A 27,862-nucleotide genomic window follows, 5' to 3' on the forward strand; every position below is an offset into this window, starting at 1 on the left:
CTCTCTCTCTCTCTCTCTCTCTCTCTCTCTCTCTCTCTCCATGTATGTGTGTGGGGGGGTCTGTCTGTCTGTCTGTCTCCAACCTAAGGAATTGCAGGGTAATAGTATGTCCTCCAAGTTCAAAACTATGGATGTAGTTTTTATGTTACCTGAACAGCCTGGTGTATCCTCTTAACCTCAAGCATGACTTGAGGAAAGGTCCCCATGTGCTCTGTCACCCTCTGCACCATCATTCAGAGGTCTTTTGTTGGTGATGGTGAAGATCATAGAGAACTTGTAGAATGAAAAAGACTAAAATCTGTGTGTATGGGGCAGAGAGAGAGGGAGTCAAGTTGGTCAGAAGTAGGAATCCGAGGGTATCTCAGTGTCTAGGATGAAGGATTCATTGCCTAATACACAGAAAATTCTTCACAGAGGAATACATTGTGAACACAATTTTGCACCTTCAGAAAATGATATAAAGTACAAGCCATGACATTTATTAGTCAGGCCAAAAAAAAAAAAAATACAGTGACAAAAATTAGTTAAGAATGAAAGTCATGCATATGGTTTATCACTGAGAATGTTGTGTCACAGGGGACCAGTGAATTGAAAAACAGAACCAGGATGACCAATTCATCCAAAGACAGGTTCTCTGGAAGACCTGGGACAGGAATTTCTTCTACTTGACATGTCTGAACCTTCTAACATCCTCATCCTACTAGTGTGACATGCCCTACAGTCAAACATCTTCAGGGATGTGCTGTGATTTTGCAAGTAGGGGCCTAACAGAGTCAGTACAACCTTTGGTGTTAAGAACAAACCTCAGTAAACACAAAGGAACCAGCCCTACTCTTCTGGACACACACACACACACACACACACACACACACACACACACACACACACACTTCAGGCTCATAAAGCTTATAGATACCCAGACCTATCTCTCATAAAACTTAAACCACTTGACACCTTGGAACAGAAATAGATTATATTGATAGGTTATGTTAAATATAGATTATAGGTGACATTTGATTTGCAAACAACAGATAGCAACATTTTCCAGCATTCACAACCTTAGTGGCTGATATGGGGACCTCTAGGTGCTTTGTTCTGTAAGTTTATGTATCATGTGCCTATGTTGAAACCTAGTCTCCTATGGGATGTTAGTAACTGTTGGGTCTTTAGAAGTTATCACAGGTGACCAAGAAATCAAAAAAAAAAAAATAAAATAAAATAAAATAAGCTAGGACAGAGAATTGGATCTAGGTTCTTGCACAAGCTAGATTAGTACTCTACCACTGAGCTGTTTCTCAGAACCTTGAGGTTTTATTTATTCTTTGGTAACTTCACATATGAACACAATGTATCCAGATCTTGAACAGAATTAGTTATTCGAATATTCCCCGTTGCCAACATGTGTGGATTATAAAAAATAAAAGTGTATTTACGGTTTTGGAGACCATGAAGCACATACTAGCATGTGTGCTATGTGGTGAGGGATAGCTCTCTATGCCAAAGATTGTGTCTTCAACGGGGAATATTCGAATAACTAATGCTATTCAAGATCTGGCAAGGTCAGTCTCACTAACAGGAAAATCTTCCCTGAAAATTGGTCAAGTCAGTAGAGACCTAATGTTGTTCTTGGATGCCATTGTTTACACATACTACCAGCAGAGAGCACAAGATGTAATCCTTGAGACCTCTAGACAAAAACCTATTTCTCACCATACAGCAGATCTATGTGCATCTTGAGCAAGGATTTCTTAATTTACAAAACTGCAACTTGTTACTGTTTGTAAATTACTGAGGCTATGGCTTTGTTTTGCTTCTGAGATGTGGTTCTTGTTATCTTGCCCTGGGCTTATATAATCCTCCTGTCTCAGCCTGCAAACATCTGAGACCAAAGACACTAGGAGTTCAGTTTGTAATTTATTATCTATTGGAAATAGCATCGTTAACTTATGAAGGCAATATGGCTTGGAGAAATCAGGTTTTCTACTGGCACCTTAGATATATGAGAAAACCTGAGCTTGCTGAGAGAGGACATGAGATTTCCTGTAGTCAACAGTGCCTGAAGCTTCATTTGAAGAAGGTCTGAGACTTAAAAAAAGAGGAGAGAGAGAATGGGGAGAAGATAATGGGAGGGAGGCAGGGAGGCAGGAAGGGAAGGAGGGAAGGAGAGAAGGAGGGAGGGAGGGATAGGAGGAAGGAGGAAAAGCCTAATTTCAGTGAAGTATTCAGATGGGGGAAATTTGGGGCTCACATATCCATTAGGTTATGAGAGTATTTATTTTTAATAAAATGTGTCCAGAAGGATAAGGAGTAACAGAGAAAGAGTTTGTCATACATGACGGAGGGGGCAACTCCTGAGGTTAGAAATGTTTATGAGAGTGTTGGAACAAATAAAGATTAAAAAATGTACTTTGTAATCTCGGATGACCCCATCTGGCCTCAACCCCACAACCTTTCCTGACACAGGGCACTATAGCTCTGTGTGCTTGCCCTGAGCCCCCTTTAGTTCCTTGATACTCTGTGGCAGAGTCTATCCAAACAACAGCTTTCTGGCCTTCAGGGCTTGGCCCACAGCAGGCTGGATGTCCAGCTTCAGATACTGCTCATCATGGACCAACTCAGGCCAGTAGGGTAGACTCTTGCTGTTGGGGTTCCTGTGGATAGGTCACCAACAGGAAAGGGTGAGATGGGTCTTATCCAAGACCTGATCCTTTGATTTGGGTCAGAGCAATGGATGAGTAGGCCAAGATCCTGAGAATACAGGACTGGTCTACTGATATAGCATACAAGTGTCATTCACTAATGCCTGGTCAATATGAAGCAAGAGAAACTGGTTTTGCATCCCCCTCTCAGAGGTAAAATCTAAAAAGCAGTACCATAGTACTGTGACTTATTCACCAGATCTCTATGGGATGAGCAGTAATGTAACGCTCAAAGGTGTGCTCTGGGTTAGAGAAGACTATGGTATAATTAAGGACCCATACATGCTATTGGGGCACACCCACATGAGAGCCCTGTATGGAAACAAAACCATAGGAGATTGAGGAAGAGGCATGTTCTCACCATGTCTTGCAAAGTTGGCCCAGCACTTTATCATCCTTTTGTTCAGCAGCTTCTCCTCCTCAGTAAAGTCAACTGCAGACAGAAGGAGACAAGGGCCAAAGTCCTAGCCACTTCTTGCAGGTGCAACTCATGCTCTACTATAGCAATCATAGCGGAACCTGGATCCTAGGCCTGGTTTATACTCTCTTCCCTCAGCACTCAGAACCCAGCATCCATCCAAGACTCTACTTGAAATCTCCTACCCCAGTGTGCTCTCATTCTTTTTAGCAAAATCTAGACTGAGAAAGGTTCATATTCTAACCCTGGTAGAGTTTTTGCTGGTTTGTTTGATTGTTTTTATTTTATCCTGATCTGTTCTCTCCCAGAGCCTCAGGCTCCTCAACTGCACTGAGAGCTCAGTAATCCCTTAGGAATTCATCAAGGACTCCATTGAGCTCACAAAAAACAAGGCAGGTCATGTTTCATGCCCCAGAGGTTGGAGCCAAAAACAAAGGGAAAGTGATCACCAAGGTGGGCCCTCACATGAGATTGCCTGACATGCTTAATGTAGCTTGGCTGGTGCTGGAACTCATAGAAGTAGAGGGGAGCATGAAACCTGGGAATGACAACACATGTTGACAATGATTTCTCACATGGAGCTTTTCTGCCTAACCTTTGGTGACAAGAATCCTTGCTCTAAATTATCTGGAATTGCAGTTGAGTGGTGAGCTCCAGGCTGGATCATTGGCTGTGGGAAATCTTTTGTTAAACAGTGACCCTGGCATTCTCAGATGAGCAATTTTGGCAAGACACCAAGTGTAGCTAACATGTTTCTTCCTCTAACCTGTGTAAGATAGCAATTCATTTGCTCTGTAAATAAGGATTTACTGAGGTATCTTCAACTGCCTGGTATCAGAGACTTCATGATGATATGGGTCAGACCTGGACACTACAGAGCTCATCTAGAACCCACAGTTCTGATCTCCCCAGTGTACTAGGTCTTATTACAAATGCAATCAAGCTGAAAATGTGCTACTTGGAGTGTAGGGATCACAAACATGAAGACCCCCATCATGTTTCTGAACTGCATTTGGAGGGTCTAGGTATCCTCAGTGTCTCCCATGTACTCTTCCATTAGCAGGTCACTACATTCAGGAGGCAGCAGCTACACCAGGAGGAATCATGAAGAGTGGTGGATGTTGGGCAGGCTCTTGGATTTGTAGGAAGCAGCTTCTGTGGCCAGAGATGAGATAGGCTAGAGGTGGAAAGGTACAGGCTTTGAGAGAGCCCACACAGACACACACAGAGACACTAGCCTTTATTTCTGGGCATGACATCTGAGAATAATATATGGGAACCCTTTCTATCAGGACAGGAGCCAAGGTCTCTCACCATCTGTGCTGCTGTGCTCTTCAGAACATCTGGCAGGGTCTCTCTAGTTATGTTACTTATGGCATGATCAAGGCCCATGAACTGGCAGATAAAGGAGAGTCCTAAGTATAGGATGGGTTGGACCTAGATTAGAGAATCTGAGTTCCAACTACCCACCATTTCAGCCAAAGTTCCCAGGGGCTTAGAACAAGGTCTCACCAAGGGGACTCCCCAGCCAAACTCATTACTGTTGATACCAATGATGCTGGGGACAGGGTAAAAATCCACAGAGGCCAACAGCTCCCAAGGATGCCTAGGTAGTAACATCCCATCCACCATAGGAGGGAACATAGTGAAGACCTATGTGGTATTAAGGGTCAGTGCTGAAGATGAATCACATAAATATTCTGATGCCCACTGAACACACACACACTATTTCCTCATTTATTATTTCAGAATATAATGTTCATTCCAGAAGAAACTGAACATCAAAATTAGCTTATCTTTCATTTTGCACATAGTACTAAAAGAACACCAAACCATATAGACCAGTTAACTGGTTCCAGTAATAAGTACTGGCAATCCTACATCCTGTTGATCAGGTCTGCCAAGTCATACTGTTCTTCAAACCTAGTTGATAGCCAGAATCTCTGCTTTACTCTTATTTCATAGGCAGTGTACCAGGACTTCTGTGTCCTTGGCCTTACATCCTGACAGGTTGGCCACCATTTGTAAATGGGAAAGGTAATGGTTGGCTCATCCCTCTCAACAGGGAGCAGAGTGTTCTTGTTCCAAGTAGATGTCATTGCCCCTAAATACCACATCCTACTGTTTGTTGTGTATGAAAGGACTTCAGTGGAATTGTTCACATTTTCTGTGACTCAGAAGGGACAGCTGGGAGAGGGATTGTACTACCTGCATATTTGGTTTCTTTTTTTATGGGTGGTATTCATGTGTAACAATAAGTATGGTGTATCATATTTTGCATGTGAAGGTCAGAGAACACCCTCAGGTGTCACTTGTCATCTTATCCACCCTTTGCATTTGTCTACACTAGCTTAGCTGAACTATGACCTTCCATTAATTCTTCTGTGTCCCTTCTCTGCATAGGAACAATTGGTTTGCTGACACATATTACCACAAATAGCCCTATGTGGGCTCTGGGGATTTGAACTTGGGACCTCCTACTTGCACAAAATGTTTTTACCAGATGACCTTTTTCATCAATCCACACATCCCAGTTAGATATTTTTTTTTCAACATGACAAAAGCCATGGTCATCTGGGAAAAAGAACTTCAACTAAGAAAATGCCTTATCAGATTGGCAAATAGACAATTCTGGGTCTTTTCCTGGTAAATTATTGATGAAGAAGACCCCATCATACTATGGGTAGACAGGTGGCCTGGGGTGTACAGGAAAGCAAACTGAAGAAACCGTAGGTATCAAGCTAGTAAGCAGTGTTCCTCCTCCCTGGTCTCTGCTTCAGTTCTGCCCTCTAGGTACCCACCAGAGTTCTTTCTCTACCTTCCCCTCAAGATGGACTATAAATTGTAAGCTGAAATTAACCTTTTTTTCCTACCTAAGTAGCTTTTGGTCATGTGCCTTTATCACAGCAATAAGAAGCAATAATGGAAGCTACTGGGCACAGCTTAGCTTTCATATAGCATACTTAACAGACTTAAAGCAAAGTGGGTGGACTTTAAATTTTATGCCTCAGAAATAATGGAAAGAAGATTTTTCCATGAACCTTGTTTTCCCTACTTAACAGAGTAACAGAGTAGCAGAGACAAGGGTTGGGTTAGAAAAGTAGGGGCTGGTGCTATTGAAGACACTCACTGTGTAGACCACCTCGGAATTCTCAGAGATAAGGTCAGGCAGCAGGGCCACTCCACTCTGCATAATCGCTCTGTGGAAGAGTCCTTTGGACATTGGGGACACAATAAGTGAAGACATACTTGTGCCTCCTGATGATGCACCAAAAATAGTGATCCAGCCAGGGTTGCATCCAAAGGAGGCAATATTCTGCTGGACCCAGTGTAAGGCAGACACTTGGTCCAGGTACTCCCAGTTTCCTTTGGCATGCTCATCTCCATTGCTGTGAAGTGAAAGGGACATGAATCATAGGTCTGTCCATGTTCTACTCAGACCCCATTACATACCCCAGCCCTAGACTCACCTGAAGAAGCCAAGGATACCCAAACGATACTGGATAGCAACCATTACTATATCTTCAATAGCTTCCAGTATGGATCCATCAGTCATGGAAGCCATCCCTATAACCAGTCCACCACCATGTATCCACACCATCACCTAGAGATATCAACACAGATGCCAGGAGGCTCACAACTAGCCAAAGATTAACAGGACTGCCTAATAAATTATCAACTGCTTTGCTTCTATTCAGGTCAACATATATACAGATCGCAGGATTTCAGGAAATGGTCCACAGATGGGAACTCTAGGCCTATAAGCATATTTCCATTCCAACTTCCTCATCAGGAGTTCTCAGCATGAATTAATGGCTCTAGGTCTAATGTAATGTTATCATCACTCTCTGATCCATTAAAGTGGAGCAAATAGGAGTATCTCCATGAGTGTCTTTCCTGATTGCTAGCCAGAAGAACAATCAGATCCCATTGGCACAACAGATAACCTGCAGCTAGAAATTTTGGTGATGTCAATATGCCAGAGTGGGTCTGCCAGGTTCAAGTCGATAGAAAAATTCCTAAATTTTAGTCTGATTTTTTCTTTCAGCCACCTTCAATAACTACTTTCCATGATGCCTTGCCAACATCTGACCCCTCTCTACATTCCTTTTCTACCAATGTAGAGGCCAACAGCTCTGTAGAAATGGGAATTGGGCAATACTTTTAGGGAGGCCTCTGGCTAGATAGTAATACCCCGAATCAGGCTAGTATACAGAGACCACTGGCATCTTCTATGAAAATGATTGTCTTCCTGTACTGACATTCATCACTTCTGTACCATTTAACTCCTGGTGTGGTGGTTAGTTCTGATTTTTGACTGACACAATGTGGAATCACCTGGTAAAAAGTCTTAATGAAGTGTTTTCTAGATCAATGATTCTCAACCTTACTAATGCTGTGACACTTTAATACAGTTTGTCATGTTGTGAGCCCCACCATAAAATTATCTTGTTGCTATTTCATAAGTGTACTTTTGCTACTGTTATGAATAGTAATGTAGATATATGATATGCAGGATATAGGAATCCACATGTTAAGAACCACTGGTTTAGATCTTGTTGGCCTCTGGGCTTGCCTGTGGAAAATTATCTTGATTATATTCATTGCTTAGGAATACCTGCTTAAAGTAGGATGCACCATCCCCCTAGGGAGAGCCTGAATTATGTGAGAATGGAGAGACTATGTGAGCATTAGCTGGCACACATATGACCCATAGGTTCTGTTCCTGGTTATGCATGTGATGTGATCAGCTCCTTAGACTTCTGCCCCTGTGGTTCCCACCTACGGTTGATTATAACCAGGAATTATGAGCTATGGTACAACTATTTCTTCACTACATTGCTTTTGTCAGGGTACTCTAGCATAGGAACAGAAAACAAATGAAGACAAATGAGTATTGGGATTGTGTGCTCACATGGGAACTACAAGAATGAATAGTGCAGTGACATATTCTTCATATCACCCCAGACTCTCAAGGTACCTCCTTCTTCCACATAGTCCCCAGTGGAAAGCATGTGTACTTGTTTCTTAGTCAATGGCACCTGGACAATGGATGGTCACAGTGACTGAAGAATGGCCTTAGTCTCTGCTCTTCACTGCAGTACAGCTCTCAGTCAGGACCTGGCACAGTTATTTAAAGGAAATAGCACACCCATCAGAAAAAAACATGCACTAGAGACTGCCCCTAGCACAGACAGGAAGCCGCTATAGAGCTGAGATGGAGAAAGTCCTGCAGTATGGTCCAGAGCTCAGGCCTGAGGTCCTCTAGGTACCAAACCTTACATGGCTGGATAAGAGAGCCCATCTCTCACACCACTCCATGGCTCAGGGGGCTCAGGAGGTGCAAAGCACAGTGATCCTACAGGTGGCTTGGCAAAGGGAATTCCCAGGAAGGTGCGGACACCAACATCACTGTCTTTCACATGGACAAGGCTTCCCCTCACTTGGCCTGTGTGTGTGTTCCTGATGGGGTTGGCTGAGTCCTGTCCTGTAGGTGGAGAGATGCCATCAGTTGTCACCACACTTAGGAATTCCTACCTCATCATTACCATGGTACATGGGGAAGGTAACCTGGGTTCTCTCAGTTCAGCTATGGTGTGTGATGATGAGGCCTTCTGGATTACCTAATAGTGGAAACCTTGACTGTTGGTCCTCTATAAATTTATAGGACACTTCTCCAGTCATCAAGGTGACAGCCTGTGAGCTGCTTGGCATTATGAAGGAATTATTGCCATTGTCCACGGTCAGTAGGAGCTCCAGGCACAACCACACACAGAGGAGGGACATGTCCCTGCTGCTCTTCTGTTAGTGCTGACTCATTGGTAATACTAATCTCACACATATCTGACTCTCCATGTGCTACAGGGCTATCCTGTGGGCTTAGGTGAGGGTGTTAGGGGGTGCACACATCCACGCTTTTATCTGTCATATCCATCTGTATCTCCATCCCTTGTGCCTTCCCTCCCACTAGCTCAGCCTCTGACAAGATAACAGGGCAGCTCTGACCCTGGTCTCTTCTGCTCACTTAGTCTCACCATGCACATGGAGGAGGAGAAGCAGGAGCCCACAGGACACAGCACACAGCCAGTCACAAAGTCCATCCAGTAACATGGTTGAATCCCAAGCCTAAGTCTGCGCTGATACAATATGAAAGTTTTACAATAACAGAACAGGTAGGTCTTGCCCAGGCAGCAATTTGTACCTTTCGGGGTATAGGTGTGGAAATTTGAGCTGGACAAAATTCTTAATGCAGGAGAACTGATAAGTCAGAAGCCATAGGGAACCAATAGCCAACAGACGGGCAAAACCACTCTGCAGTTTCTGCTCCTTCTCTGGCCCTGTGGATAGACACTACATAGCACAAGAAGTCCTTCTGGAATAGCAGGATCCCTGGTGTTGAACATGGAGTCACCATGATCCCTGGTCCTTTATTCACCAACACAATGTGGGTGTGGAAGTGAAGACTGGGGTGCAGAAAGCTGTAACAGGAAGGGACAAGGGGCTTCTGTGAGTAGATACACATTTAAGAAATGAATGGGCAGGAGCTCTATGTATGAACTAAGTAATCCTCAACACTCCTCTGGCCAGGTGATGGCAGTTTAGCCTTTAATCCCAGCACTTGAGAGGCAGAGGCAGGCAGATCTCTGTGAGTTCAAGACCAACCTGGTTTACAGAGGGAGTTCCACAACAGGCCTCAAAGATACACAGAGATCCTGTCTTGAAGAACCAGAAAGAAAAAGACTCCCATGTGCTGTCAAGACTCATAGAGTAGTGAGTCTACTCTCAGTGTCACTTGTCACATATGTTGCTGTTGATCTTAGTATCTGCAGTTTTACGGCATGTTAGGTCATGGCAATTTCACTGAAAGACACAAATTCTGCCACGTCTGCCTCTGTGTCTGTGTGCAGCACTTCAATACTGCCTTCAGACCCTCGTGCAGCAGTTCATCATGTTGTGCTGACCCTAAAACATAAAATTATTTTGTGGCTACTTCATAACAGTAATTTTGTTACTGTTATGAATTATGGTGTAAATATCTAATATGCAGGGTTTCTGATGTATGACCCCTGTGAAAGGGTCATTTGATCCCCAAGCATGACCAACAGATTGAGAACCACTGCCCTGGTGGAAATCCAAGGTCTTACCCCTCCTGCACTCAAAGGAAGGTTTTTTCTCTCTGCCCAGCTCCTGAGCCCAGCAGAAATTCATCTCAACGCTCTCTGCTTCCTGTGTTGAAGATTGGCATTAAAAGAATCATCATTTTGGTGATGTCCTATGGTTGACCTTCAAGATAATGAGTGAAACTGTAAAAGCTAGTGTCCTAGGTTGGCAAAGGTTTGGTTTTTTTCTTTTGTTTTGTTTTGTTTTGTTTTGTATTCAGTAGTTTGGGGGTATCAAGATTTGGAGAGGGAGGAATAGAGCTTTTTAACAACAGAGATAGAATACTTTATGGGAACACAGAGGCAGATTGAATACCATTTGTCACCTTTGTATAATGGATTAAAGATGAGAGAATTGGGGGGGGGGTTGAGACAGGGCTTCTCTATGTCGCTTTGGAGCCTGTCCTAAAACTCACTCTGTAGATCAGGCTGGCTTCAAACTCACAGAGATCTACCTGAGATGAGAGAATTTTTAATAGATGGCCTAGAAAAATTTAGGAACAACAATAAGTCAGAATATGAATAAATAATGTGGAAGATGAAGGAGAATGATTGTGTCACAATGAACCCAAGAGTTCTTGGGGATCAGTGCAAGATAGAACTAGCCTCCTTTAAATGGAAAGGTACTCAGGGAGGCAAAGATAGGATGCTTTTCTCCTAGACATTTCTGGACATTATGATGCTCCCATCCCACTTGCAGGACACATCCCACAGTCCAACATATTCACAGATGCCCTGAGCATGAAATATGAAACTCAAGTGTCTACAGGTTCAGGGGGTGGTGAGAAACTTCAACAGACTCAAACACACACACACACACACACACAGAGAAAGAGAGAGAGAGAGAGAGAGAGAGAGAGAGAGAGAGGAGATGGATAGAGAGATAAACAGAGAGAGACAGAGACAGAGAGAGAGAGGAGAAAATGACACAGCATCATCTGTGCCAGCACTGACATGAGGGCTGCTGAGGAAAGCAGAGCTGTGACCTGCACACAAAGTGCTATGGTGGGGACCAGGAAATGAGGAGATAACACAAAGTCACCCAAGGACCTAAGAAACCTACATGCTGTAACTGTGGGTGGAGGTAAGTGTTTGGACACCAGAGATTTGTTATCTCTTCTTTACCTCAGAAAATGCCTGCTTTGGATGCTGTGCAGTCTTAAGCTGTCCTGATTTCTCTCTGCCTGAGAGTGAAGAAAAGTGTCCTGTGAGACCCTCCTTCTGCTCTGTGTGTCATCTCTACCAGCTCCCCCTACCTAGCATCTCCCCACCCACAGCACCACATTCTGACATTGCAGAGTTTGGTAGACAAGAAAAGTTAAAAGCCCCAAATGGGACCAGTGAATCTACTGTTGAAGCCGTCTTCCATCCAACCCACATCCATCAACATCTTTGGTGCCATCTTTGTGGATGAGGCCAGGGCAGCAGCCACTCAGAGCCACCAAACAGTGACTTTCCAACATCTTTCTGAGTCTATGTGCTCACCCTGTCCCTGTGACTTGCTGCATACACACAATGGCCTAGCACACAGCATGTTTGTCCATGTAGCTCACTAAGAGCAACTGCCTGTAATGACTGACAGTTATTACAACAGACAAAACCTATGGAAGTGGTCTTATTTAGATCCTGACTACCCCCACAATGCTTTATCTTAAAAAAAAAACTCTCCATGAAACCTTGTGTAAGTGAGCAAAATGTCCTTCTGGCTGGAAGCTAAAAAGCCACACTCTAGAACAGGAGTCATTGGTGAAAATCAAATTAGGTGAACATATTTCTTCCCTTTCTGCCCTTTGTTTTTGTTTTAAGGCAGTATGTTGCATGTAATACATACTGGCCTGCTATCTCAGCTTTTCAGGTTTACAGGTGTGTCATAAAACACGCAGCTAATACATCCCTTCTAAATAATACAACACATAATCTGTAAGTCCCATTCACTTGGATCTTCTGTGGATGACACAGATCAGGGTAAGACAGAAGAGGACAGGTACATTCCATGCCTTTTACAGTTGTCACCAACTCTGAGCCCAGAAGTCCAGACAAAGAATGCTATAAACAGTAGCCATGAGTGAGTCAGGCAAATCTTCCTGCATGGAGAACCCTGGCGACCTCCCAGAGCCTGGTGACCCACAGCAGGGTCACAGAGGAGGTGAGTTCAGTGGGCATGACTGGGGAGACTCAGGAAGAGGTCAACAAAGTTTACACTATCAGATTGCAGAGCCCAGGAGGAAGTCAAGGGGTTCACACTAGCAGAGTGTAACTGCTGCACACACCCTGGGCATGAAGCCATTTTGGCTCAACTTCAGGTTGAGCCTGAGAGTTGCTGATAGGCCCTGAACACACATGACCTTTGCTCAAGATCCAATCTGTCATTGACCCATGTTAGGTCCATGGTGAAGGGAGCCCAGAGACCACTAAAGTCAACTGAATTTTGTTGGGGACCAGGAACTCCTATATGCCTATTAACTCTGTAAATTTTGAAGGCTGCCATGTCACTGTTCTGTTCTAGGAGGTGACACACTCAGAGATAGATATCTGGCAGCATGAATGTATTACATTATTATTACTATTCCAAAGTCCAGGAGCAGCTATAGCTACAAGTCCATTGAGGGAAAGGATCCATCTGCTCCTCTATCTGCTGACCTTCAGGTCTAGCATAACTCAGATCTCCTACTACTGGGCTGCCCTCTCAGTATGTGTGGCCTCCTCCTGTATCAGTAAGCTTTGCTTGGAAGAAGGCTACTCCAGGAGTTTGGTGGAACATTTGGAAACAGTTTTCTCTTTCCACGATGTGGATTCTGGGATTGAACTCTGGTCACCAGGTTGGAGACAGACACTTTTATCTGCTGAGTCATTTCACCAGCCTGGTAGGAGAATTTGAGGACACATTTCCTACAATTTCTTCTGAAGTGTCTATGAGTTAATACCTCTCTGTAGTCTCAGCTTCTAACTGTGCAGAATTTACCAGTTTGATCCAAGGCTCCCTTTGTCCCCTTAAGAGTCTTCCCTGGGAATCCTGCAGCAGAGAGAGACTAAGGATCGTAGGAGCAAGAGGGGATCTTGAAATTCACAAGCAAATGGATGGAACTTGAAGAAACCATCCTGAGTGAGGTAATCCAGTCACAAAAAGAGGAATATGCTATGTACTCACTCAGATATGGATTTTAGATATAGAGCAAAGGATCACCAGCCTGTAATTCACACCAGTAGAGAAACTAGTATACAAGGAGGAGCCTAAGAGATTCATACAACATCCCTCACAGAAATGGAAAGGAGCAAGATCTCCTGAGCACACTGGAGTGAGGGGGTGGGTGAGGCAGTAAGCAGAGAGGGGAGAAAGAGAAGGGGAGGAGAGGAGAACATGTGAGACTAGGAAGATTCAGTCTGGAGACAAATAGTCAAGAAAAAAAAAAGATACCATACTAGAGGGAGCCATTATAGGTTTGAAGGGAAAACTGACTCTAGAGAAATGTCCGGAGACCTTCAAGGACAACCCCAACCTACAATCTGAGCAACAGTGCAGAGGCTACCTGATAATGAGATTGATAACTAACTTATGTTCCACCATAGGCTTTTGATGCCTGCTTATATTTCGTTAGGGGTTATAGATCTATTCACGTTGCTTATCTGTTCTTGATTTAATTTTGGTAACTGTTAGCTAACCAGAAATTTGTCCATTCCTTTGAATTTCCGAATTTTGTGTAGTACAGGTTTTCAAAGTGTGACCTGAAAATCTCTGATTTCCTCTGTGTCCATTGTTTTATTCCCCCCCTTTCAATTCTGATTTTGCTTATTTGCATGTTCTCTCTCTGGTTTTTCATTGGTTTGGATAAAGGTTTGTCTATCTTGTTGATTTTCTCAAAAAAACAACTCTTTGTTGCATTGATTTTTTTGTATTGTTTTCCTGGTTTCTACTTTATTGATTTAAGCCCTCAAATGGATTATTTTCTGGCATCTACTCCTCAGGGTGAGTTTGCTTCTTTTTGTCCTAAGGCTTTCAGATGTGCTGTTAATTCTCTAATGTGATTAACCTCCGTTTTCTTCATATAGGTACTTAGTGCAATGAACTTCCCTCGTAGCACTGCTTTCAAGGTGTCCCATAAGTTTGGGTATGTGTCCTCATTCTCGTTGAATATTGGGAAGTCCTTAATTTCTTTCTTTATTTCTTCTTTGTCTCAGGTATGGTGCAATTGTGCATTGTTCACTTTCCATGAGTTTGTAGGGTTTCTGTGATTTGTGTTGTTGAATTCCAACTTTAAAGCATGGTGGTCTGATAAGATACAGGGGACTATTCCAATTCTGTTGTATCTGTTGAGGTTTGTTATGCCACCTAGTGTGTGGTCAATTTTAGAGAAGGTTCCATGTGGAGCAGAGAAAAAAAATATATATTCTTTTGTGTTTGGATGGAATGTTCTATAGATGTTTGTTAAACCCAATTGAGACATAACTTCTGTTAGTTCTTTTGTTTCTTTGTTAGGTTTCTGACTGCTGGTCCTGTCTGGCGGTGAGTGGAGAGTTGAAGTCTCCAACTATAAGTGTGTGAGGTTTTATGTGAGCTCTGAGTTTTAGCAGTGTTTCTTTTATGAATGTGGGTGCCTTTGTATTTGGGGCATAGATGTTCGGAATTCTCCTGTGATGAATACGAAATGACCGTCTTCATCTCTTTTGATTGATTTTGGTTTGAAGTCTAACTTGTTAGATATTAGGATAGCCACAACTGCTTGCTTCTTGGGTCCATTTGATTGGAAGATCTTTTCCCAGCCCTTTACCCTGAAGTAATGTCTGTCTTTGAAGCTTAGATGTGTTTCTTGTATGCAGCAGAAGGATGGATTCTCTCTTTGTATCCATTCTGTTAGCCTGTGTCTTTTTATAGGTGAGTTAAGACCATTAATGTTGAGGGAAAGTAAGGTCCATTGATTGTTAATGCTTGTTTGTTTTAGATTTGTTGTTGGCAGTGGTATTGTGAATATACTTGCCTGCTTTACCCTTGGTTTCTAGTGAAATGGGATTATCTATTGCCTGTTTTTGTGAGTGTAGTTACCTTCCTTGGGTTGGAGTTTTCCTTGAAGAACTTTCTGTAGGGCTGGATTTGTATATACGTATTGTGAAAATCTGGCTTTGTCATTAAATATCTTGTTTTTTCTGTCTATAGTGACCGAGAGTTTCCTGGGTATAATAGCCCGGGCTAGCATCCATGTTGTCCCCATTTTCTTATCACTCCTCCGTCTCTGCATCTGGATTCCAGGAGTTCAGCTCAGTGTTTAGCTGGGGGTGTCTGCTTCTGTTTCCATCAGCTACTAGATGAGGGCTCTATAATGGTAGATAAGTTAGTCATCAATCTCATTGTCAGGGAAGGGCATTTAAGGTAGCCTTTCCACTGTTGCTCAGATGGGTAGTTGGGGTCATCCTTGTAGGTCTATAGACATCTCTCTAGATTCAGTTTTCTCTTCAAACCTATAATGGCCCCCTCTTTCATGGTATCTCTCTCCCTCTTCTTCTTCTTTTTTTTTTTCCCTTGTCGATTCTTCCCTGACTCAACCTTCCTAGTCCCACATGTTCACCTCTCCTCTCCTTCTCTTTCTCCTAACTCCCTCTCTGCTTAATGCCCCCCACCCACTCCAGTGTGCTCAGGAGATCTTGTTCCTTTCCCCTTCTGGGAGGGACCTTGTGTGAATCTCTTAGGTTCCTCCTTGTATACTAGTTCCTCTGGTGGTATGTATTATAGGCTAGTGATCCTTTGCTCTATGTCTAAAATCCATATATGAGTGAGTGCATAGCAGGTTCCTCTTTTTGTGACTGGGTTACCTCATTCAGAATGGGTTCTTCAAGTTCCATCTATTTGCCTGGGAATTTCAAGATTCCTTTGTTTTTGTTTTGTTTTGTTTGTTTTTCCCTGCAGAGTAATAATCCACTGTGTAAATGTGCCACATCTTCATTATCCATTCTTCAGTTGAGGGGCAGCCAAGTTGCTTCCAGGTTCTTGCTATTACAAATAATACTGCTATGAACATAGTTTAACACATGTCTTTGTTGCATGGGTGTGGATCATTTAGGTATAGGCATTAGAGTGGGATTGCTGGGTCCTCTGTTAGACTGATTCCCATTTTCCTGAGGAACTGCCATACTGATCTCCAAATTGGCTGTTTTGCACTCCCACCAGCAGTGGAGGAATGTTCCCCCTTTCTCCACATCCTCTCCAGCATAAGTTGCCACTGGTGTTTCTAATTTTAGCCATTCTGGCCGGAGTAAGATGGTATCTCAGAGTTGTTTTGATTTGCATTTCTCTGATAGCTAAGGATGTTGAGCACTTTCTTAAGTGTCTTTCAGCCTTTTTGATTTCCTCTATTGAGAATTCTTTCTTCAGTTCTGTACCCCATTTTTAAATAGGGTTATTTGGTGTTTTGTTGACTAGTTTCTTGGATTCTTTGTATATTTTGGAGATCAGCCCTCTTTCAGATGTAGGGTTGGTGAAGATCTTTTCCTAGTCTGGGGGCTGCCATTTGGTCTTGGCAATTGTGTCCTTTGCTTCTCAGTTTGAGGAGGTCTCATTTATTAATTGTTGATCTCAGTGTCTGTGCTACTGGTATTATGTTTAGGAAGCGGTCTCCTGTACGAATTTTTCCAGGGTACCTCCCACTTTCTCTTCTAAGAAGTTCAGTGTGGCTGAATTTATGTTGAGGTCTTTGATACATTTGGACTTGAGTTTTGTGCTTGGCAATAGACATGGGTCTATCTGCAGTCTTCAACATACCATCATCCAGTTGTGTTTGCACCACTTGTTGAAGATGCTTTCCTCCTTCCACTGTATACGTTTAGCTCTTTTGTCAAAAATCAGGTGTTCGTAAGTATGTGGATTAATATCACAATTTTTTATTCGATTCCATTGGTCTACCTATTTTTGTGCCAATATCAAGCTGTTTTCTAGACTAAAGCTCTATAGTAGAGCTTGAAGTCAGGGATGATGATGCCTCCTGAAGTTCCTTTATTTTACAGCGTTTTATGGGCTATCCTGGGTCTTTTGTTTTCTCAGTATTATCCTTTCAAGGTCAGTGAAGACACAGTACTAATGACTCAGGGAGTCAGTGAGTAGCAGAGCATGCTGCAAACTCATTTATTTCGTTTATTAAGGAACTTAGGCCTGCCTTTGTAGCCCCTCCCAAAGTCACATTGACTCTGCTGCAATCTCCTTTCCTCCATGGTGTCTCCAGTCAGGTGTCACTTTATCAGAAGTCCTTGGATGTAGAGGCACGCTTGGCTCAGGAAGAAAGTGCCTGCCAAGCATGCTCATGTGGGCTTGCCTGAGCACCCAGAAAGGGCAACTACAGCTTGGGTAGGCTGACAGTTTCCCCTATACCCAGGAGATGCCTGTATCTTGGAAATATCTGAGAAGAACTGCTGTTATGCCCTGAACATCTTTTTAAATGCTTATCCTTTCAATATCCATGTTCTGGGTATGCCAGGAATGGCTGCCTGGACAGCCAGCCTCGAGCAGCACAAGGCTTGAAAGGAATCCACAGCATCAGCAAGTATTAGACTTTATTATCTTGTGATATATTGATGAAAAATGTGGATGCTTTTAGATGCTTTTTGCTCTTGTCCCAAGAGTCTGCCTCAGGCTAAAGTGGAGTTTTGGTTTAATTCTGTTGTTAGGAAAAAACTCAAAACACCCTAGTATAAACTCTGTTGTGAAGTTATTAGTGGTAACTCTAATAAAAAAAGTATAATGAAAAGGAACAGGTTGAGCAAATAATAATATAAAATGTACAGATTGAGAAAACAGGCACTAGGAAGTAGAATGGAGATAAGTCCTGTGTTCAAGGAGATAAACAAATTCAGAAATTGAATAAAGGCAGTGATGACCTCAGGGCAAGATCCCACTCAGTTAAGTTTCAAACTTGTTAAAAGGAATTGAAGAACAGCTTTGACCAGCTGTGGTGGTACATGCCTTTAATTCCAGAACTCAGAATACAGAGACTGGAAGAGCTCTGTGTTTGAGGCCAGCCTGGTCTACAAAGAAAGTTTCAGGACAGCCAAGCTTAAGCAGAGAAGGAAAACAGAAAGCTGGTGAAGATGTAATTAATTGAGCGGGTCATGTTCCAGGCCCAGCAAGAAGAAGAACTTGGCAGCTTCAGCCATGTGGTTCTGAAGTTATGGATAGAAGAAAGGTGCTATACAATTTGCCTCAGTAACTAAATAAAGCCAGGAATGTTTCAGGGGTTTCCATGAATGGAGTCCCAGAAAGGCCATTTTGTGAAGCTGTGAAGTTGAAGGCTAGATTGCTTTGGAGACCACAAGAGCCATGTGATACTTGTTGAGGAATGTTGCTGACAGGGAGCAAAACCAGCCCAAGAGAGAACTGTGTTTTAGTCAACAAGGCTGAAAGGGGTTGAAGATCTGAAGAGCATTTTGGCATCAGACATGGAGATGCACAATTTGGAGTTTCCCAGCTCATTTGGGTTTTGGATGTGCTTTGGTCCAGTATATTCAAACTGTACTCCTTTCCAATGTATTTTATAATTTTGATGTATACCCTGTGCTATTATACATTGGGAGCACATGATCTGTTTTTTATTTTATAGGGGATTGCAGTTAAGAAGAGATTTTGAACTTCGAACTTTAAGCATTGTTGAGGCTGTGATAGACTATGGGGACTTTTAAAATTGGACTGAATGAGTTTTTTTTTTTTTTTTTTTTTTTGCATTATGATATGGTTATAAGCCATTGGGGACCAGGAGGTGGAATATGTTTTAAAAGAAAATGGTTCTCAAAGGGAGTGGCAATATTGGGAGGTGTGGTTTTGTTGGAGTAGGCTCAGCTTTGTTGAAGGAAGTGTGCCACTCTGGAGGCAGGTTTTGAAGTCTCATATATGCTCAAGTCACACTCAGTGTCCCAGCCACTTCTTATTGCTTCTGATGCAGATGTAGCCAGCTCCATGACTGCCCATATGGTGCCATGCTCCTTGACATGATGATAATAGACTGAACCTCTGAATTGTAAGCAAACCACCAGATGAAATGTTTCCTTTGTAAGAGTTGTTATGGTCATGGTGTCTCTTCACAGCAGTAGAAACCAGAACTAAGACACCATCTCACCCTGGTTAGGATGGCTATCATCAAGAATAAAAGTAACAACAAATATAAATGCCGATGTTAGTGAAGAGGAATTCCTATTCAGTATTGTTGGGATTTCAAACTGGTATAGCAGTTCTGGAAATCAGTTTGGATGTTCTTCAAAAGACTAAATTGTAAACTACTATGTGATCATGATCTGTATGTATCATATTGGACATTATATCCTCTATAATGAAAACTGTGTGTTCAAGTTCAGAAAAGCTAAGGAATTGAAGCTGCTCAGATGTCCATCATCTGGTGAATTAATAATGAAAATATGATAACTGTATACGGTGGGATTTTTTTCTTCTGACACAGGGTATCTCTGTGTCCTCCTGGCTATCTTGAAATTCACTATATATACCAGGCTGGTCTCAAACTCAGAAATCCACCTACCTCTGCCTCCCAAGAGCTGGGATTAAAGGTGTGCACCACCACTTGCCTACATTGTGGAATTTTATGCAGTTCTAAAGATACCTGAATTATGAGATTTTCAGGGAGATGAATTGAACTGGAAAAGAACTACACTGAATGAGTTAATACAAGCTCAAAAAGACAAACACCATATTACTATTTGATATGTCAATTATATCTTTGGCTTCTTAGTTCTATTGTTTATCATGGAACATATCAGGAAGTCGGAAAAACCAGGAGAGGACATAGGGGAGTTTCTTAAGGGGATGATAGAGTAACATAGACAAAAAGAAAGTAAAGAGGGGCATATTGTGTATGGTAAGGTTACATACAGAAGGAAGGAAGATCGAAGATTGAGAAGATAGGAGTTGCGAAGGGGGGGGGCAATTTGGTGGGATAGAGAGATATAAAGATGCTGTGTGGATTCCACTGTCTTGTAACCTAAATAAAATACAAAAGAGGGACTGAAGGATGTTACCCTTTGTTACTAGATTGTGACTCCCAGAAATAGTGGATTATAACACATGCTTCCTAGCCTCAAGTATGAGATCCCTCCATAGAAGTGGATCAGAGAGGTCCTAGAAACCCCCCAAAATACAGGTCACAGTGTGTTCCACTTTCCTGTCCCACCATGACAGTGCTGTCAGGCCATGGATCAGAGAACCTCAGTTTGTAGGTTTTATATTTTCCTAAGTGGTGTCACTATGTCAGAGGAAGATGCCTCTATGTCACTATGAAGACGGTGCCTCCTGGGGAAGATTAAATTACAGGCTGAAATGGGTAAAGGCAGAATGGGCAGGGGTGAACCTAGAGCCTGGAAGATGGCATTAGTGGGAATCAGTACTGTCCCCTGAGTTAGACTACAGTTTCAGGATGGTAAGTGTGGCACATGAGAGGGGAACAACATGGTGTGACTTGGACATTGAACCTTGTTTTACTTCTATTTATTGCTGGCCTCACTGAGCAATAGGAACTTCTGAGTAGGATGGTGATGAAGTACTGGGTCAACTGTTTATGACATAGGAGAATAGACATGATTCCCTTCACTTCTCCATGACTGGCCTGGTCTGTGGTCTGTGGTAGCTTCACATGCATACCTTATATGCATCTATCCTTAGTCACATGAAACCATGTGACCCAAGGCCAGATTAGATTCAGACAGACAATGGTAGTTTTGGGGTATCAATCACTAGTCATCTCCCAGTGCTCATAAGTGGGTTGTCCAAAGTACTAAAACCCACACTGGTTTTGTGTACATGAGCCTGCCATTGACAGGAGGGGAAAATATTCTATATAGTCCTGACCCATAATGAGCAGGACTTCTGGGCAGAGAGAGGAAGAGGATAATAGAGGCACACAGGAGATTCCATGAAGAGTTGGAACAAGTCATACACTCAGAATGAGAGAGAAGTGAAACCCACCGTGTCATTCTAGGAGAAAGGAAATTCTGCAGTGCCAGGCTGTGGGTGCCCAGGACTATTGGGGACTTGGAATGTAGAGGCAAGACTGATCCCCAGATGGTACCCCAGACTGACTGACACTGAACCCCACACCACACCTCCTGAAAGTGTGGGCTAGATGGGAGCTGCTCCTGATCCTGCACTCCTGGATGTAACCTATAGGGTTCTTTGTGATTCTGAAGCTCCTACTCAGAGACCTGTATTACAGGCTCTGAAAACCAAGCTAGTCCAAGACACTAGAACCAGAACGTTCCCATTAAATGTTTGTTGAAAAGGTAAAGAACTGTGAGTTAATCTCTGTAGGAGCTGGCCATGGTAAGTAAGGCAGTATAGAGTTGGAGTGGGTAGAGGGGAGGTGCTTCTGAGGTGCCAGGTTTGCAGTGTCTCAATGAAATAGCTATGTTGGAGCAGGAGGGTGATGTGTAGACTTAAAAATCACAACTACAATGGAGCATGGACCCTGGATGTGGACTCAGGAAATCATAAGTCCTGGAAGCAGGGAGAGTTTTCAGGATGGTGGGCTTGCTCATGCAATTCTCTTTCATCCATGTCAACCTTCTCAGAGCTGTGTCCCATTGTCCACCAGTGACATCCTCAGCATGCATCTCCTAGAGAAGACCTCACGGGATTTCTAGTTACACCTTTCTGCAGCCTCTTTTCCATCTCAGCACCTGCCCTGGGCTTGTTACTGAAAGGACTGTGAACTTGGTGACTCCAGGTTAAGGGAGGGTTGCTGGTATCCTAAGACAGACATGCTGTGCCTTCCACAGACGCTAAAGGTGAGGCTTGAATAGTAGACCTGGCTTGGCCCTCTCTCCTGCTCACTGGCTCTTGTAACCTCTAGCTTGTCAGTTCAAGTCAATGACTTTGCCCTGTCCCAGCAAACTCTCCACTTTGGATCCAAATTGCTGTCTGAGCAAAGTCTCTCTATTCTGTTTCCTATCAATGACACACAGAGCACCCCACTGTAGCACAGGCTCAAGCCTAGGAATCCATCATGCCTCCAGACTTACTTCTTTTTTTTTCTGTTTTATATTTATTTTTATTATTTTTAAAACAGTCTTATTTTGTATGCCAATCCCAGTGCCCCCCTCAGGTCTTCCCGCTCTCCCCACCATCTCTCCATCCCAACCCCCATGCACTCCTCAGGGAGAATGACACCTCCCATGGTGGGGGTCATCAAAGTCTGTCACATCATTTGCGGCAGGATCTAGACCCTTTCCCCTGTGTCTAGGCTAAGCAAGGTGTCTTTCCATAAGGAATGGACTCCAAAAAGCCAGTTCGTGCACTAGGAATAAATACTGGTTCCACAGCCAGTGGCCCCATAAACTTCCCAAGCCCCCCAACTGTCACACCATTCAGGGAGTCTAGTTCAATGATATGCAGGTTCCCCAGCTGTCAGTCTGGAATCAGTAAGTTCCCACTTTCCCAGGTTCAACTCCTTAAACCTGTAAATGCTGGGGCCTGTGGGTTCCTGCTTCTTCTTTGCATTCAGGGAAGACTCTCAATAAGACAGAGGGAAACTTAGTTAAACCTGGTAAGTTTTGCAGAGTCAGAGTCTGACACTACAGAGAGGGGGTAACTCATAGACATGTCAAAAGAAATTGCAGGAAACATGTGTCCTCAAATTCTCTTATCAGGTCCTGTGAGATGACTCAGCAGATAAAAGTGCTTGCCTCCAAGCTGGTAGCCAGAGTTCAACCCCCAAACCCACATTGTGGAAGGAGAGAACTGTCTCCAAATGCCCCACCAAAGCCCACAGAGTAGCCTTCTCCTGAGCAAAGCATCACTGATACAGGAGGAGGCCACCCATACTAAAGAGCCAGCCTAGTAGTAGGGGATCTGATTTGTGCTGGACATGCAGGTCAGGGGATAGAGGAGCAGATCTTTTTGCATGGTGATTTTGTAACTGTAGCTATTCCTGGACTTTTGAATAATAATAAAGTACATTTACAATGTCAGATTTCTCTTAGTTTGTCACCCCCTAGGAAAGAACAGTTGCTTGTCAGCCTTCAAAAGGCACATAATTATTGGGGCAAACTCAGAGGCCATGGTACACTGCCTACGAGACAAGACTGAAGCAGAGATTCTGGCTATCAACCAGGTTGGGAGGATTGTGTGGCTGGGCACACCTGATCACCATAAAGTGGGATTGCCAGTACTTATTACTGGAGCCAGTTAACCAATCCCGGTGGTTAGGTTTCCTTCCAGTACTGTGTGCAGAAGTAACAAATAGGCTAATTTTCATGTCCAGTTTCTTCTGCAGTTAATGCAGCATCCAGAGATGAGATAGGAAATGGGGGAAATAGTGTGGGTATACAGTGGGCATCATAATATTCATATGAATAATCTTCAACACTGACCGTTAATGCCCCAAAGATCTTCAAGTTGATCCCTGCTGTGGTGGATGGGACGTTCCTACCTAGGCATCCTTGGGAGCTGTTGGCCTCTTTGGACTTTCACACTGTTCCCAGCATCATTGGTGTAGACAGTGACGAGTGTGGCTGGGGAATCCCCTTGGTAAGGCCTTATTTCTAAGCCCCTGGTAACCTAAACTCAAATGGCTGGAAGTGGGAACTCAGAGACACTCTAATCTAGGTCCAACTCATCCTATACTTAAGACTCTCCTTTGCTCCCCCACCCCCACCAGATGAAAGGCTTTGATCATGTCATTAAGAACATAACCAGAGAGACACTGCCAGCTGTTCTGAAGAGCACAGCAGCACAGATGGTGAGAGACCTTGGCTCCTGTCCTGATAAAGAGGGTTCCCATATATTGTTCTCAGATGTCATGCCCAGAAATAAATGCTAGTGTCTGTGTGTGTTTCTGTGTGGGCTCACCCAAAGCTTGTAACTTTCCACCTATATCCTATCCCATCTCTGGCAACATTCCTTACTAGAAGACTGCTGCATACCTATCCAAGAGTCTGTCTAACATCTCTCTTCCTGATTCCTCCTGGTGTAGATGCTGCCTCCTGAGTGTAGTGACCTGCTAATGGATGACTACATGGGGCACATTGAGGACCCCCCAGACCCTCCAAGCACGGTTCACAGAGATGATGGGAGACTTCATGTTTGTGATCCCTGCACTCCAAGTAGCACATTTTCAGCGTGAGTACATCTGTAACAAGACCAAGGGTTGGGGGAGTTGTGAGTCCCAGGTGAGCTCTGTAGTGTCCAGGCCTGACTCATGTCATCATCATGTCTCTGAAGATATTTACCTCAGTAAATACTTATGTCTAGAGTAAATGAGTTACATCTTATCCAGGTTGAGAGGAAGAAACATTTAGTTATACTTAGAGACTTGTCAAAATTACTCATCTAGGAATACCAGAGTCACTGTTTAACACGTTTCCCATAGTCAATTTTTCAGTTTGGAGCTCATCACTCAACTGTGATTCCAGATAACTTTAGAGCAAGGGTTCTTGCCATCAAAGTTTAGGCAGAAAAGCTGCATGTGAGAAATCATCATGTCAACATGTGTTCTCACTCCCAGGCTCACAGGCTCCTGTCTACTTCTATGAATTCCAGCACCAGCCCAGCTACATCAAGCATAAGGATGTCAGGCCATCCCATGTGAGGGCTGACCATGGTGATCATGTTGCCTTTATCTTTGGCTCCTACTTCTGGGGCTTGAAAGGTGAGTCTTGCTTGTTTTCTTTGAGCTGAATAGAGTCCCTAATGCATTTGGAAGGATTACTGAGCTCTCAGTCCAGCTGAGGAAACTGAGGCTCTGGGAAAGAAAGGATCAAGTGTTCACCATTCCTGAGCTGAAAAGAACAAACTATACCAATGTTAGGATATGAACCTTTCTTAGTCTAGCTTGTGCTAGAAGTAATGGCAGCACACTGGGGTAGGAGTGAACCAGACAGAATTCAAGTAGTCTTGGATGGATGCTGGGTTCTTAGTGCTGAGGGAAGAGAGTATAAGCCAGGCCTATGATCCAGGCTCAGCTGTTGTTGCTATAGGAGAGCATGAGTTGCACCTGCATGAGGTGGCTAGGACTTTGGTCCTGTCTCTGTCTGTCTACAGTTGACTTCACTGAGGAGGAGAAGCTGCTGAACAGGAGGATGATGAAGTACTGGGCCAACTTTGCAAGACATGGGTGAGAGCATGCCCCTCCCTCAACCTCCTATGTTTGGGCCTCCATCCAGGACTCCCATGTGGGTGTGACTCATTAGCATGCATGGTCCTTAATTGTACCATAGTCTTTTCTAACCCAGGGCATACTTAGACTAGCTTTAAGTTACTGCTCAACCCATAGAGATCTGGTGGGTGAGTTATAGTATTGTACTGTTCTTTAGGTTTTCTCTCTAAGAGGGAGACACAAAACTAGACAGCTTCACTTGCTCCATATGGAGAAATCACTGGTTAGTATTACTTGTCTTCTATATCAGTACACCAGCACACCTGTTCCCTTGGGTCTTTGGCCTGGCTCATCACCATTTCCTGTTGGTGGCATATCCACAGGAACCCCAACAGCAATGGTCTACCCTACTGGCCTGAGTTGGTCCATGATGAGCAGTACCTGGAGCTGGACATACATCCTGCTGTGGGCCGAGCCCTGAAGGTCAGAAAGCTGCAGTTCTGGATGAAGACTCTACCCCAGAATATCCAGGAGCTAAAGGGGGCTCAGAAAAAGCACACAGAGCTTTAGTGCTCGATGTCTGGAAACACACTGGGTTGAGGGAGAATGTGTTCATCCTATTGTTACACAGCCCATTTGTGCATTTTTATGTGTTCAAACATTTGCATAGATAGCATTTCTCTTTTTTCTTTTGTTTTTATTATGTTTAATTGATTATTTGAGAACCTCAAACCATACAATTGAATTCCATTCATCTCCCAGTCTCTACACATCTTCCTCTCACACTTGCAGCATCCCTTCTCCAAAGGAAAGGTAAAGAAAAGCAAAACATAGGTAAAAATAAATAAAGTTTTTTAAATGGAAAAACACTTCAGTCCTCTTTCTGGCCTCTGCATGGCCTGTGCATTCATCTTAGCGGCACTGGGAGCTGCTGTGTGTCATGCAGTGTACCCTCTTGTCCATACAGCTGTACTTGCACGTGCTCGTTGTATAATGAGTTGTTGGTCAGGTTCACAGCCACTGGATTTGGTACACCATCAATACTGGATCCCCACTGCCATTCGTCTCCAATGTCCTGCTGTTGGCCAGAGTCATGGGGATCCTGGGGCTATGGTTCCACATTATTGGTTCCTTCAAACACTGCAGTAGATCATAGATGGTGTAGATTTTGGGGTGTAACAAATCTAATCCTTGGATGTGTGCCTGGTTGGCAGCTGAGTCCCTTGGTCCTGGCTGCTCAGAACATTCCTCTCAGTTAAGCGGCTGATGCAGCTCTCCTAGGCGCATGGTGAAGGGGAGGGGCAAGCTTTCTCAAGTGTGGGACACTAGCTCTCCTGTTAGTGGCGGATCCAGCTTACCCATCCCAGGGCTTGGACATTCATTGCCTTCAGGGGTAGCTAGATCTTCTGACATTGATGCAGACCCTGACTTCAGTGGGGCTCCAGACTGAGACATGGCCCTCAGTAACAATTTGAGCCTGGAAAACACTATGGCCACAGGTGACAGCTCAGGCTACTAACATTGCTGACATGGCCCCAGCAGCAACATGTCACTCAGACTCCAGACTTGCCACAGGTACAGCTCAAGGTCTGGGGGTTCTTGAGGCATTTGGTGGCAATGTGGGCCATAGGTATCACCATAGAGCCAGGTTGCCATAGAAGCACTGATTCAGATATGATCCTTGGGGGCATCCTTAGCTTGGATGTCACCATGCCCTCAGGTGGCTGCACAGGCCACTCAGATATGCATCAGCCTGGCTTCAGAGTGACCCTCAGTCACCAACATGGCCCCCAGGTGGAGGCGTGAACTGTGGTCATCCATACCACTCCCAATGGTAAAGAGGACCATGGACATAAAAATAGACCCTAGCTGCTGTAGGAGCATGGTCCCTGGATGCATTTCAAGCCTAGATGACTCTATTCTGATCAGAATAGTCCCTATGAAATATGGCACTCCACATATTTGACCACATGTGACAGCCCCAACCCCAGGCATCCTCATGGGCCTTGGTTGTAACAGGGCCATGGACATTGACATGGGGCTGCAGTAGGGCCTTTACCTACACATGGCACTTGTAGCAGCCCAGAACCAGATTACCCCATGTCCCCTGGTGGCTAGCAGGCCTCCCACCTCAGCCTGTTCTTCACATCTATCTCTCTCTAAAGGACATGAATCTCTCTCTTCCTCCCATGCTGCACCATATATTTGCATACCAGTCCAGCCTCTCAGTATTTTAATAGCACTGAATAGGCCCATGGATGCTCTGAGCAGGTGTGTGTGTGTCCATCTCACCCACATAAGTATTGCTAATTCAGCATTTGCCCTTTCAGTCATGTATGACAAACCCTCTATGGGATTATCCTTCTGGGAAAACTTTGATTAGACTCAGACAGTATGTATGCATGTAAAAGCCCAAAGTGTCCCCATCTTCTTTAAGACTTCAGTTGGCTTAGATTCCTTTCTTCTCTCCCGTCATCCTCTCCCCATCCCTCTCTCTTCTTCCCCAAGCCTCAGACT

At 43.8% G+C, this 27,862-nt stretch overlaps 1 protein-coding gene and 1 pseudogene across 1 annotated transcript; one reads left to right on the forward strand and one right to left on the reverse strand.

Moving 5' to 3' along the window:
* Positions 1 to 2,467: 2,467 nt before the first annotated feature.
* LOC127234723 (liver carboxylesterase-like) lies at positions 2,468 to 9,228 on the reverse strand (annotated as a pseudogene).
* Positions 9,229 to 12,338: 3,110 nt separating this feature from the next.
* On the forward strand, positions 12,339 to 25,915 carry LOC127234724 (liver carboxylesterase-like). Its single transcript, XM_051201820.1, is given in 9 exon segments — positions 12,339 to 12,423; positions 23,247 to 23,362; positions 23,638 to 23,778; positions 23,909 to 23,989; positions 24,224 to 24,283; positions 24,285 to 24,369; positions 24,755 to 24,898; positions 25,291 to 25,363; positions 25,729 to 25,915. Coding segments are annotated over 9 exon segments (972 nt in total).
* Positions 25,916 to 27,862: the final 1,947 nt, after the last annotated feature.

This window comes from Phodopus roborovskii, unplaced genomic scaffold, assembly GCF_943737965.1.
Source record: "Phodopus roborovskii unplaced genomic scaffold, PHOROB, whole genome shotgun sequence".
Lineage (NCBI taxonomy): Eukaryota > Metazoa > Chordata > Mammalia > Rodentia > Cricetidae > Phodopus > Phodopus roborovskii.